General features: G+C 43.6%; 1 protein-coding gene across 3 annotated transcripts in view; it reads left to right on the forward strand.

Annotated features, from left to right (window-relative positions):
* Positions 1-14,329, forward strand: part of AATK (apoptosis associated tyrosine kinase) — a 93,546-nt gene that overhangs the window by 60,531 nt on the left and 18,686 nt on the right. For all 3 annotated transcript variants that reach the window (XM_044296293.1, XM_044296291.1, XM_044296292.1), the window contains 3 exons: positions 1,363-1,450; positions 2,516-2,649; positions 7,647-7,731. In XM_044296293.1, coding sequence (XP_044152228.1) covers positions 1,363-1,450; positions 2,516-2,649; positions 7,647-7,731 — 307 coding nt within the window. The remainder of the gene's footprint in view (positions 1-1,362; positions 1,451-2,515; positions 2,650-7,646; positions 7,732-14,329) is intronic.

The raw sequence follows: 14,329 nt of genomic DNA on the forward strand, positions 1-14,329 counted from the left end.
TAAATAGTGCCGTTATCCAGGGTGTATAATTGTAGTATCAGACGCCCACTCTCCTCCCTGAGGCTATATTTACATGTACTATATATAACTAACATGTGGGAGGGAATGCTCCTCAGTAAATTACATTTCTCTCCCGAGTTTGTTTCATCCGCCAGATGCTATAGGTTTTCCCGCTTTATGCTCAGAGAAAATCACATGGGTGTCTTCGTTATAAGGTGACTGGTGATTCTCTCCTCTTTATATGATTTAAAGGGTAAGTAAATATGTAAAGAGAAAGGATTGGTCACTCTTATATGGAAATATAGGGTATTTATTTAGTTAATAATATCAATTAAAATGCGAAAACAATAATATAAAATACATAGAATAAAATAATCTCCTATATCTATTTTCTATTTGTCATATATAACAAAAAAAAGACAATGATTTCAATGCTGGGCTGAAAACAGTGTTGCAGTGTCTCCACCTAGATTTGATAGTCTGTTAAGTGGAAGACAAAATGATACAAATATTCGCCCAGTGATTTGGATACAATTTCAGTTAAATGAATAAATCAGCTGTATAATGATAGAAAATGAGTCTCTAATATTTGTGTCAAAGTTCATATATCTGAACGAAATCCCACTCGTTGTTTCTGCTCCTTTTCTTGATGGTATAATATATGGCACTAATAGTCCATGCAAAATGCTTTAAAACACAGTAAGTGTAGACGAATTGGCCACTATAGGCCGATGTTGCACCGTATGCGTCTGCTGACTGATGTACTATATTGTAAGAATTGTCGCTGTATGTACAGTTTCAGTTTTCACAGGCAATGTATTTAGTCGGTGTTGACTAGACGTTATACCCACTGGGATAGTGGGCTTACCTTAGTTGAGGTCGTCGGATAGAGGTAAGGGCTTGAGTGCGAGACCCTGCTTAACTGGATCAGTTATTTCCATAAAGGACAAAAGTCCTGTTTCTTGGGAACGCCACAACCAATTTTTACAAGACTAGTATTATTTTGATCAGCAGGATCAACCCTACCATGCAGTGTGCCTGGTTTAATAGGGTTGATCCTGATCTTTCATTGGAGGTTGCGTAGGTCTCCGCCTAAAGTACTAACATAATAAATGAAGGGGGAGGGGGTTTATATGAGATTAGAAAACAGTCAGATTTTTTTCCTCAAACAGCGCCACTTTGGTCTATGGCAGGGAATGGTACTGCAGCTCAGCCCTATTTTAGATGGCACAATGTATTGTATTGCAGTATTCAAAAAAAAGGTGCTGAGCTGAAGTACCAGCCACAGACAGAAGTGGCGCTCTTTTGGCAATGAACACATGTATCTTGTATCCATCGAATTGATGTCCTCTTTCTTCTCAGGGTCCTCCAGCACCCCAACCTTCTTCAGTGTCTGGCGCAGTGGGCCGAGATCACCCCTTATCTCCTGGTCATGGAATTCTGCCCGCTGGTGAGTGCTCCTGAGGAATACTGGTATCTGCTGGTGTCTTACCTAACACAGAATGTAGGTTACTAGTCAGGGCGTGTCCTGTGAAACGCCCCGTGTCATCCTGTAGTTATGTTCTCCACAAAAGACAATTAATACGTTTTATTGCTGCATTTTAAGTACCGTCTTATGGATGCTTGGATTAGACCTGCATGTCCTGGACTGATCCTCACATATAACATAGTAACATAGTACACGAGGCCGAAAAAAGACATTTGTCCATCCAGTTCTGCCTGTTATCCTGCAAGTTGATCCAGAGGAAGGCAACTATCTATCTATCTATCTGTTATCTATCATCTATCTATCTGTTATCTATCATCTATCTATCTCATATCTATCTATCATCTATCTATCTATCTATCTATTTATCTCTATATCTATGTATGTATCTATCTATCTCTCTCATATCTATCTATTTTTTTTATCAATCTAATATCTATCTATTATCTATATATCTATTTATTTATCTATCTATCTCATATCTATCTACCATCTATCATTTCAACAATCTATAGTTTCTCTTACCGTCCCTTTAGGCTCTATCTGCAAAAACCTATCTGGTGTAAAACAATAAGTATGAGGGAGAGGAGGGAGGTGCAGCTGCAGTTTCTCAGTGTTCAGTGATAGGGAGCTCTGTATAGGGCAGATGATTGGCATCTCTGACATCACAAGAAAAGCCTCCACTCAACAACCACGTGTATAGGGGAGACACAAATACACAGGGCAGGCTTCCGATACACCTCCAATACCTGTTGAGCGCAGCTATTCCACACCCCTATGCTCATGCCTGTGTTCTCAGTAGGGCGAGAGGAGTAATCCACAGCCTCATACATTGGCCTTGTGAACAAAAGATAACTGGCCTTTTGAAATCCAACATGCCGGACCCTTGTTTCCCCAGGGAAGAGTCAGGACACCATCAGCCAGTCACAAAGCCATAGCGCCCCCTACATCTGGAGCTGTTCCAGACTTTTGGATGCTGGATTAGAGGAACCCGACTGTAGTTATTCCGTTTGTTTCTTTTACTTCCAGGGGGATCTTAAAGGCTATCTTCAGAGCTGTCCGGCCACAGAGTCCACGTCGCCCGACCCCCTGACCCTGCAGCGCATGGGCTGTGAAGTTTGCTGCGGGCTCCTTCACCTGCACAAGAATAACTACACCCACAGGTCAGGAGAGCAGGAGGATGGAAATCCTTTATTGTTCCTTGCGTTTCATCTTTTTCTACCATTTTGCATCCCGTCCCTCCCCGTCACCGGTCTCGGATGGACGCTGCTTGGTTTGTCCCCTGGAACAATATCCTGATGCTGAATGAGTAGGACATGCAGGCTCCAGCATCAGTGATTTTGTTGCGGGCGGCACTCACTGCTCCTGGTCTCTCGGATGGCACACGTTGTCTCCCCTCTGCTACATCCGCGCAGGATCCAAGACTCCTTGACCCCTCTGCACAGATCTAGTGTTTGGTCTTGCCATCTTCTGTGAATGCAGCATCATCAGTTCTGCAACTTTGTAATATACGCTCTGTATCAATCCCTCATCATTTCTAAGAACTCTGCTGGCTGTCAGTGAATGGGAATATTCTTGTTTTATATTCAGGTGGAGTACAGACAGACCCGATACTTATCACAGAGGAGGGTTTGCTTTAGTTGCATCCAGTCTAAATTATCCTCTGTAAGTTTTTTTTTTTTTACAGATATAAAAATGATGGGGAATTGATACACCAAGTATATTAGACGATCCCATAGGTGTTCATTATGCAATAATTAAGTTGTATTCATGCCAAATTGGGAAAGCCGTTAACCCGGCCATAGACCTCAGACCGCGTGTAACCAAACAATGGTCTGACTGACAACTGCAACACACTTCAGTCCTGAAAAGCGTTGTGAATCGTTCACAGTAATGTACCGGTGATTGTGTCGAAATGTAGTTCATGGTTCCTAATAGGGGCATCCATATTCTTCCCATATGACTAATCACATGCCAGTGGGGGGAGGGGGGATAAGCGGCCGCCAGACACCTCTCCATGGGAATCACAGAATCTGACATAGGGTACATGCACGCGAACGTTGTTTGTTTCCGTGTCCGTTCTGGCTTTTTTGCGGATAAAAAGCGGACCCATTCATTTTAATGGGTCCGCCAAAAATGCGGACAGCACACAGTGTGCTGTCCGCATCAGTATGTCCGTTCCGTAGCTCCACAAAAACAATTTAATAGAATGTCCGTTTTAGGCATTGTTACAATGGTTCCACAAAATGATGTAATCCGTTTTTTGGGGGACCGCAAAACACATATGGTCGTATGCATGTGGCTATAGACTGATTGATAATAGCTCTGGTCACTGTGGAAGCAGTTTCGCCTCAGTCCTACCAACATTACGATATTTTTCTCTATTGTTGCCCTTTTACAATTTACGTATAGAAGTATCTAAACATTTCATGGTCCACAGCTGCATTCACAATTCTGCAGGCTTCAGAGCTGAACTCTCCCAGCATTCTCCGTCTGCATTCTAAGCGTGGGCCTTAGACACTCCACGTTAACTGTCCCCTGCCGGCATTATAGACACTCGGATGAGTTGTAAGGGTAAGGGCTCATGCACACGACCGTATGTATTCTGCAAAACACGGATCCGCAAAAAATACGGATGACGTCCATGTGCATTCTGTATTTTGTGGAATGGAACATCTGGCCCCTAATAGAACAGTCTTATTCTTGTCAGTTATGCGGACAATAATAGGACATGTTCTATTTTTTTTGTGGAACAGACATATACGGAAATGGAGTGCACACGGAGTAACTTCCGTTTTTTTGCAGCCCCATTGAAATGAATAGTTCCGCATACAGTCCGCAAAATAATGGAACGAACATGGAAAGAAAATGCGTTTGCGTGCATGGGCCCTGAATCTGACAACAGGCTTGTTGTGAATGCAGCTCTGGGTTGTAACATTTTTGGATAAGGTCTTGATAGCGATTACACATCAGAAGATTCATCTGAATGGACGACGTCTTTGACCATCTTCTTAGTTTCGATGTCTATGAGCTAACATGGGTCACATATTGAAGAGCTCATTCACACGGTCGGGCATTCAGGACTAGCGAAAAGCTGAATGGCACGCTTTGTGTCACATTCGATCTACCTCAGGCTCAAGGTGGTGTGGTGGGGGTCGGCACTGATGGTCCACAGCTCTGGGGCTATGGGATTGGAACTGACTACGACAACTTGTCTGCTTGGAGCTTAATGTTCTCAGGTTTCCACAACATTTCATAGTCCACAGCTGCATTCACAATTCTGCAGGCTTCAGAGCTGAACTGGTGTCCAAGCCAATCCGTTTTGTAGAATGTGCGTGGGGGTATTAGATGGTGAGCCCCAGTGGGGACAGGATCCAATCTTAATGAGCGCCTTCTCTCCACCGCATTGGGAAATAGGATGGCAAGCAATAGGACAACGGACAGACTTGATGGTTCATCTGTTCCATTATGTAAAAGCACCTGTCATACCCAAAATGTTAAGGGTTTTTGATTATAGAATTTCCTGCGCCATCCTACAACTTTGTTGCATTTGCTGTAGCTTAAAGCGGTTTTTAAAGGGGTTCTCCCATGCCTAAAAAAAACATATAGTACATGACAATCTCTTTCTAACAAAGCTGGTGCCAGCCCTGTACCTCACATGGATCCAGAGATTTCCTCATTTATTGCTGCAATTGCTCTGCTACATTTTCTACAAGCTGACATCTTAAGGGCACATCCTTTGTCAGGAGGTGTGTCCTTTATCAGGGGATGTGTCCTTTCTGCTGCAGCTCTCTTCCTGTAACTGTCACAGCTTCTAATAGTAGATAGAGCCGATGGCCTTTAAAGGCTGGAACTGAGCATGTGCGACCACCTCAGCAAGGTGGACAGAGAAATAATAAAAAGAACAAACAGCAGGTGGCGCTATACAGATACAGATTTTATTGAATAACTCAGAGGCTATACTAAATTTTTCATTACATGCAATTACAAAAGTATTCAGATCCAGGGGCTGGTTTGCAAAATGTAGAATATTTTTCATGGGAAAACCCCTTCAATTATCTTCTTCCGCAGCAGAGCTCAAAGAATGTTTAAAAAAAAAAAAAAAAAAGTAACATAGTGTAATAGATTTTATATAGAAAATTACATTTTCTAATATACCTTTTTTTCTTCTTCTCCTTCTCTTGGAATAATGTAATCTGAGTCTAGTGTGATGGGACTTCCTGTCATGTGACTTCCGAGTGTGTTCTGTTAAGTAGAGGTCACATGACAGGAAGACTATTGTTGCTGCCATGGTAACCCCAGAGTAAGCATAATATTTACATTACCGCAGTACCTAGATCAGGAAACAGATGGTGTACATTGGTCTTATTATTTTTATTACGATACCCCTTTAAATTATCCAGGACAATTACCCTTCTGGTGCTTTTATCCCTGCATTGGTGAAAACAGCAATGCACTATTTCCTTCTTCATCACGATATCACCTAGGGCAATGATGGCGAACCTTTTAGAGACCAAGTGCCCAAACTACAACACAAAACGCACTAATTTATCGCAAAGTGCCAACACGGCAATTTAAGCTCAATACCAATATCGTATATCTGCCATGTACTGTTCCTAGAGCGCCCTGCGCTGATGAATGGCAGGAAAAGTGTAAGAGTTGTAGTTTTGCAACAGCTGGAGGGCTGCAGGTTGAGCATACCGCTTTAAAAGCATTCTGTTATTCATTCCGTCATAATAGAGGTCTATGGGCTGCAAAATAAATCCGTCCCATTTATGTTATGCTGGGGAGTCCTCTCCTGCATAACGGAAACGGGATGGACTTCTATTATGACGGAATGAATAACGGAATGCCTATAAAGGCATTCCGCCATAGAATTGCGTTACGGTCCGTGGTAACAGAATCCATAATGCAATTCTGCTTTTACTACCAAACGAAAACTCGCTCATCCATAGTCACATCACAAAAAAAAAAAAAAGGGAAACTTTCAGGACACAGAGTAAGCTCCATTCAAATATTCTTTTATTACATTTTTGGGTGGAGTCCTTTTTTAATAAAATCATAGCTTTTATTTATTAGAGGAAGGGGTAATACGTACATCAGGTCTTAATGAAATAACTGACAAGACAAGCTAGATAGATAGACAGACAGATAGGAGATAGATAGACAGACAGATAGGAGATAGATAGACAGACACATAGATAGATAGATAGATAGACAGACAGACACATAGATAGATAGATAGATAGATAGATAGATAGATAGACAGGTAGATAGATAGATAGATAGACAGATAGGAGATAGATAGATATGAGAGAGAGCGACAGACACATAGATAGACAGACAGACACATAGATAGACAGACAGACACATAGACAGACAGACAGATAGATAGATAGATAGATAGATAGATAGATAGATAGATAGATAGATAGATAGATAGCAGACAGGTAGATAGCAGATAGATAGACAGACAGACAGACAGATAGATAGATAGCAGACAGATAGATAGATAGATAGCAGACAGATAGATAGATTTAAGAGATGATAGAGAGATAGATAGATAGATATATAGATAGATAGATAGATAGCAGACAGGTAGATAGCAGATAGATAGACAGACAGACAGATAGATAGATAGCAGATAGATAGATAGATTTAAGAGATGATAGAGAGATAGATAGATAGATAGCAGACAGATAGATATGGGATAGATAGCAGATAGATAGTAGACAGATAGATAGATAGATAGACAGATAGATAGATAGACAGATAGATAGATATTGTGTCTGTATTAGGTAGGATTGGATCCGTATACAGAGAGCTCTCTGGAGCTCCTCTCCTCCAGATGCTGACTCTGCAGTCCAAGAAAATCCAGCAAAATAATAATAATCTCTGAGACAGTGGAAACATTCCTGCCTGGATGACGATCTAGAACATTCAGTCACATCCTTGTATAATTTTGTGCTCCAAATAAGTGCACACAGATCTGCAGATGACATTGCCCCTACAAAAAGGAGGAAAGATCTGTGGGGGTAAAGAAGGGATAATGGCCAGTTGGAGTTGTGACTTCTGACACGCTTGGCACGCCGGCCCTCTGGGTTTGTGGCGTCTCTCAGTGTCACTGTCTCATGGTCTTTCTCTTCTCTCTAATACATAGTGACCTCGCTCTGCGCAATTGTCTCCTTTCGGCTGACTTGACTGTGAAGATTGGCGACTATGGGCTTTCACATTCTAAGTATCGGGTAAGTAGTGAAGCTTCACATTTGATATTAACACCACCTGTGGACAGTCATGGCGGCCAGCGGGTAATAATGACTGGCGTAGATGCCATTTTGCCTCGTGTACTCAGACATCATTGTCAAAATCGGTTGTTCGAAAAACAGCGCCACACTTGTTCACAGGACGTAGGTGGTATTACAGCTCTGCCCCATTCACTTTGGAGCTGACCTGCAATACCAAACACAACCCTTGAAGGGCTGTAGTGCTGTTTCTAGACAGGAAGCCCCCAGTTCTCTCAGCTGCTGTAGATCTGGCTGTTCCCACTTCCCTGGCTCGTCAGTTTGCTCTTGGCAGAGGCTGATAATGAGCTAGTGATGGCACTTGTTTATTATCTCATCACCATGAGCTTCCCACTCCACGCTATGGAGAAGATGTGAGCTGCAGACGGTTCCTGACCTCCTCGTGGCCCTAGTATGGGCAGAAGGTGTTGATTAGTGGAGGTTACAAAAGACCCCTTCAAAAATTGAAATCTGATGGCGGGAAATACAGCCACCAGGTTGGATGGTTCTATATAATATTACGTCCAAAGTCTCTCCCGTGTAGTAATTTCAGGCATTGTACCATGCAGTCTGCCAGCTGTATTTCAGTTTTAGACAGGAGATGAGAATGCCATCAACCCTGGAGGACCCCTTTAATTTAAAGTCCAGGTACACAGGCAGTTTCATGTCTAAAAATGGGTGCCTATCCAGGATATAAAAGCCTATCGACGCTCGTTTTACGTGCCTTAGTCATGTGATGTAGTGAAAGGGGGACGAATGATCATTGTTACGATTGTTCGTTCCCCGTTCACTTTGCATACATGTAAAAAACGAGAACTAACACCATTGTGATGACCTCAAGAACTGTACGCGAGGGAGAATAGTCCCTTCGTACCTACGACAACACTTCCTGCATTTTGGCCTTATTCAGACTAAATTCCATTGGGGTTTGTGTTTTCCATTCTGTTGATTCTAATGGAGGAAACACTTCGTAATCTGGGGGGGGGGGGAGGGACATATATAGAATCTAGAGTAATGAAACCCACTGTTGTCCAATCAGAACACGGGTTACTTCCAGGTGGAAATTTAAAGCAGTCGTCTGATTGGTTCCTCTGAGCCACCTCTCTAGATACAGCTACTGTGTATTGGAAAGATGCATTATTACCAAGGACCCAAATATTGGCACGGGTTCGGATGTATTGCTCATTTGGTATAGCCTCTATCAAAGAAATTGTGTTTATTATGTCTTCTCCTTTAAGTTAGATTTCCCAGTGTGTGTATAGGATCATTTTATCTGATTTCAGTCAGCATACACAGCCATTACCAGCGCAGGCTACTTGCCTTAGGGTTGTCCCACCCCGGGGCTCTATAGCAAAACTTAATATTGAACATAAATCCATAGCCGAGGGCTATACCAGTTCTGTTTGAGGCCTAATTATTTATTCTCTTTCTTAAAAAAAAAAAAAATAACCTTTATTATATTATTTTAAAATAAACACAAGACAAGATAATATATCTTTATATCTCTGTGTTATCTTTTTTCAAAAGCCTTTAGTAATAATAAAAAAACAAAAAACGTGGTTTTTTTTTCAAATCTTCTGTATGTATTAATGGTATTATTATTTAGGTATAGATATATTATGGCGGTGGTTCCCACAAAACCTCTGTATCTGTTCCGGTGTAGCGTCCCTCACCAAGGGGCTGCACACCGAAGGTGGTGATCCGGCTGGAGCCAGGGGGGCAGAAGACGCCGGACAGGTGAGTACATTTAATGGCATGGCTGTCGAAGCCGTCGCACTAAAGGCTCTGGGTTTTTCCGGATGCAGTGGTCTAGACCATGATTCGGCCAGGAAGCCGTCGTCTTCCAGAATCTACCACAGGACCTGGAAGTCCTACTTTAGTTGGTGTGAGCAGCATCAGCTGCCTCCCGTTCGGTTCTCTTTGCTGCGACTCTTGGCTTTCCTGCAGTCGGGCATGGACTTGGGGCTGGCTCTCAGCCCCCCTTTAAAGGGCAGGTGTCGGCTCTCTCCGTTCTTTTTCAGTGGAATTTGGCTTCACTTTCGGCGGTTCAGACTTTTCTGCAGGGGGTGGTGCATGCTGCTCCCCTTTTCCGTCCTTCATTGGATCCTTGGGATCTTAATCTAGTACTCAGCGCTCTCCAGTCTTCTCCGTTTGAGCCTTTGCAGCAGGTGTCTTACAAGGTGGCGTTTTTGGTGGCAATCACGTCCATCCGTAGGGTGTCTGAACTCGCGGCTCTTTCATGTCGGTCGCCTTTCCTGATCCTCCATCAGGATAAGGTGGTCCTTCACCCCTTGCAGTCCTTCCTGCCGAAGACGGTGTCGGTATTCCATCTGAATGAGATTATTCTCCCTTCCTTTTGTCCGGGCCCGTCTCATCCTCGGGAGCAGTCTCTCCATACCCTGGATTTGGTACGAGCTGTTCGCATCTATCTGTCCCAGACATCATCTTTCTGGCGGCCAGATTCCCTATTCATGATTCCAGAGGGGTCGAGACGAGGGCTGGCAGCTTTGAAGACTTACATTTCCCGATGGATTCGTTTGGCCATTGCTCATTCAGCTCGGGCAGTGGGGGCCTCTTGGGCGGTGCATCACGGGGCTTTGGCCCTTCAGGTGTGCAAGGCGGCAACCTGGTCGTCTTTGCATATTTTTTCCAAGTTTTATAGGGTGCACACCTTTGCGTCTTCTGACACTTCTCTGGGGCGTAGAGTTTTGCAGACAGCTGTTCTCTGATTGACGGGAGGGTTGCTTGTTATGCCCACCCTTGGGGACTGCTCTGTAACGTTCCATGGTCAGGCCTGTGTCCCCCAATGATACGGATGAGAAAACTAGATTTTTGTACTTACCGTAAAATCTGTTTCTCTTCCGTTCATTGGGGGACACGGCTCCCACCCGTTATTTTGTTTAGGGGCCTGTGTGGTCCTGGGTTTGTACATAGTATGATTTTTTTTTTTTTTGTGTTGCTTCTCTTACTGCTTTTGCATTATTTAGCTTAGTCCCTGAAGGAAGGGTATAGCTGAAGTGGAGGAGCTCACACCTTTGTGCTTAGTGTCGCCTCCTAGCGGCAACAGCTATACCATGGTCAATGCCTGTGTCTCCCAATGAACAGAGGAGAAACCGATTTTACTGTAAGTACAAAAATCTAGTTTTTATGTATTATCTAAACATTCTGCTTATTTCCTGAGTACTGAAAAGCTCTAATAATCAGTCGCTCTCTGTTGGCAACATTATTTATTATTAGTAAGATAGTTTGTTACACTGTTCAACTCACTTAATTTTGCTTAGGCTTCGTTCACATCACCATTCAGCCTTTCCCTTACGTGCCCCGTAAAAAAAAGGACAGATTCGGCACATAACTGAGCCGAAGGAAACCCACCGGCCCCGTAGACTATAATGGGGTCCGTTAGGTTTCCGCTCAGAAGAAGATTTTTGAAGCGGAGACAAAAGTCCCGCATGCACAACTTTTGTCTCCGCTCCAAAATCTTTTTCTGAGTGGAAACCTAACGGACCCCATTATAGTCTATGGGGCCCGTGGGCTTCGTTCGGCTCAGTCATGTGCCGAATCCTAACTTTCTAGATATCACAGCTGCCAATCTAATACTCGTTCCCTGCTCAATTTAAGCTAGCTTTCTCCAAACAATCTATTTCCTAAATATTCTCCATTATGGTTCTCAATTCTATTTTTCACAATTAGATTCAGGGGGACGCCTGCAGGTCGCCCCCCTTGTTTCACAACGCTAATGCTTTTGAATTTGAAAAAGAGATCCCCCAACATGTTTCACCACAAGTCACGTCTTCAGGGGTTAGGAGCTTGTAAGGCTACTTTCACACTAGCGTTTTTCTTTTCCGGCATAGAGTTCTGTCCTAGGGGCTCTATAGCGGTAAAGAACTGATCAGTTATATCCCCGTGCATTCTGAATGGAGAGCAATCCGTTCAGTTTGCATCAGGATGTCTTCAGTTCAGTCGTTTTGACTGATCAGGCAAAAGATAAAACCGTAGCTACGGTTTTAGGGTACTTTCACACTTGCGTTGTTTGATTCCGGCAGGCAGTTCCGTTGCCTGAACTGACTGCCTGATCAGGCAAAATGTATGCAAACGGATGTCATTTTTTCTGACTGATCAGGCATTTTTCTGACTGATCAGGATCCTGATCAGTTAGAAAAATGCCTGATCAGTCAGAAAAATGCATTGCAATACCGGATCCGTTTTTCCGGTGTCATCAGGCAAAACGGATCCTTTTTTTTTTTTTTTTTCATTTTTAAAGGTCTGCGCATGCGCAGACCGGAAGGACGGATCCGGCATTCCGGTATTTTGAATGCCGGATCCGGCACTAATACATTCCTATGGAAAAAAATGCCGGATCCGTCATTCAGGCAAGTCTTCAGTTTTTTTCGCCGGAGATAAAACCGTAGCATGCTACGGTTTTCTCTTTTGCCTGATCAGTCAAAACGACTGAACTGAAGACATCCTGATGCAAACTGAACGGATTACTCTCCATTCAGAATGCATGGGGATATGCCTGATCAGTTATTTTCCGGTATAGAGCCCCTGTGACGGAACTCTATGCCGGAAAATAAAAACGCAAGTGTGAAAGTACCCTTAGCTCTGGCCAAAAATACTGAAGACATGCCTGAATGCCGGATCCGACATTTTCTCCCATAGGAATGTATTAGTGCCGGATCCGGCATTGAAAATACCGGAATGCCGGATCCGTCCTTCCGGCCTGCGCATGCGCAGACCGATAAAAATTTGAAAAAAGATACAAGACGGATCCGTCTGTCCGCATGACAAGCGGAGAGACGGATCTGTCCTTGCAATGCATTTGTGAGACGGATCCGCAGATCGGCGGATCCGGCAGGCAGTTCCGACGACGGAACTGCCCGCCGGAAGACAATGCCGCAAGTGTGAAAGTAGCCTAACACGAGCGCTAGGTTCGTTAGATCTTTATAAAGGGAGAAAACCCTCCTCTATCAATCTCATCCATTCACAGCGCTCGATGCATAAAATGACAATATCAATCACCTACTAGGATAGAGGCACGAAGGTCTCCAGACCTATAGGATACATATTTTTACCTGATGTCAGTACTGAGTAGACCAATACCCCCTTAGGACCCGCGCCTGCGTGTGGGACTTAGAAAGAAGAAGCATCCTCTTTCTTCTTCTCGTTGTATTAACATCCCCAACACTCTCCCCTTGCCTCTTACTGCGCACGTTTATGGAGTTAATTTCATTTTGCTTTGATCATCAGCATTTTATCCTATCATTTAGGGTCCATTCGCACGTCTGTAAGTGTTCTGCGGATCGGCAAATCACGGACACTGGCAATGTGCTTTCCGCAATTTGCGGACCGCACATCAACGGCACTATAATAGAAAATGCCTAATCTTGTCCGCAATTGCGGACAAGAATATATGGATCCCGAAATTATATAGAGGGATCCGCATGGGATTATAATCATCCCATTAGCTTTTATTAGTTTGTGGCGGGAAAATTTCCCGCCTAAAAGTGTGTTAGGTGAGCTAAAAATAGTTGGTTACTGGGGGTCTGGGGCAGATGTCAATCATTGGGTCAGTAAGTGACCTATGGAGTAGTGTTGCTGGGTAGAGTGGCCTGAGATGCCCAGCAACAGTTGGGTCATTGGTGGGACAGTTTCAAGGCCCCCCATAGTTAGGGCTATATAGTAGCGGTAGCGGGCAGTGTTAGGCTGTCATCTCAACAGCATCTGGAGGAGGTGCTGCCCCCGCCCGCCCTTCCCTGTTGAAAGTTTGTTTTGATTGTCACGGCTGCTTTATTAGAAGGAGGGTGTAAAGTCGCTCACTGAAATGGTGAGCGGACGAGTTAAGTCTGAAGTTTAGGCCGAGCTTATGGCTGGTCTAATTATTGTTTATGAAGTTATTGGTATATATTGATACAGTTTAATTTTGGATTAAGCTAATCTTTAATAAAGCCGGCCGTGGCCTAATTTATTCCACCAAAAATATTTGTGTCCACGTGTTTTATTACTTATTTATAGAGTTGAAGATGTGTAATTAATCTTATGGTACATTCATATGATTTATAATCCCATAGGACATGTTCTATTTTTTGGTGGAAATAGAAGCACGGATGCGGAAGTGCGGATCCGCAAATGCCCCCATTCTGACCCCATTGAAAATGAATGGGTCTGCACCCGTTCCGCAAAATTGAGGAACAGATGCGGACCCATTTTGCGGACGTGTGAATGAACCCTAATGCTGTGCTGTATCCCCCACTCTCACTATGCATAATTTTTTAACTTAGTTCCATTCTGCTGTTATTTTCCTTTCTAAGGCTACTTTCACACTTGCGGCAGAGGATTCCGGCAGTCAGTTCCGTCGCCGGAACTGCCTGCCGGATCCGTCAAAGGGCATGCAAACTGATGGCATTTGTCATACAGATCAGGATCCTGATCCGTATGACAAATGCATTGAAATGCCGGATCCATCTCTCCGGTGTCATCTGGAAAAACAGATCCGGAATAAATTTTTTTCACATTTTTTACTGTCGGAGCATGCGTAGACCGCAATTCCGGATCCGTTTTGCCG

Source organism: Bufo gargarizans, chromosome 6 (assembly GCF_014858855.1).
Source record: "Bufo gargarizans isolate SCDJY-AF-19 chromosome 6, ASM1485885v1, whole genome shotgun sequence".
Lineage (NCBI taxonomy): Eukaryota > Metazoa > Chordata > Amphibia > Anura > Bufonidae > Bufo > Bufo gargarizans.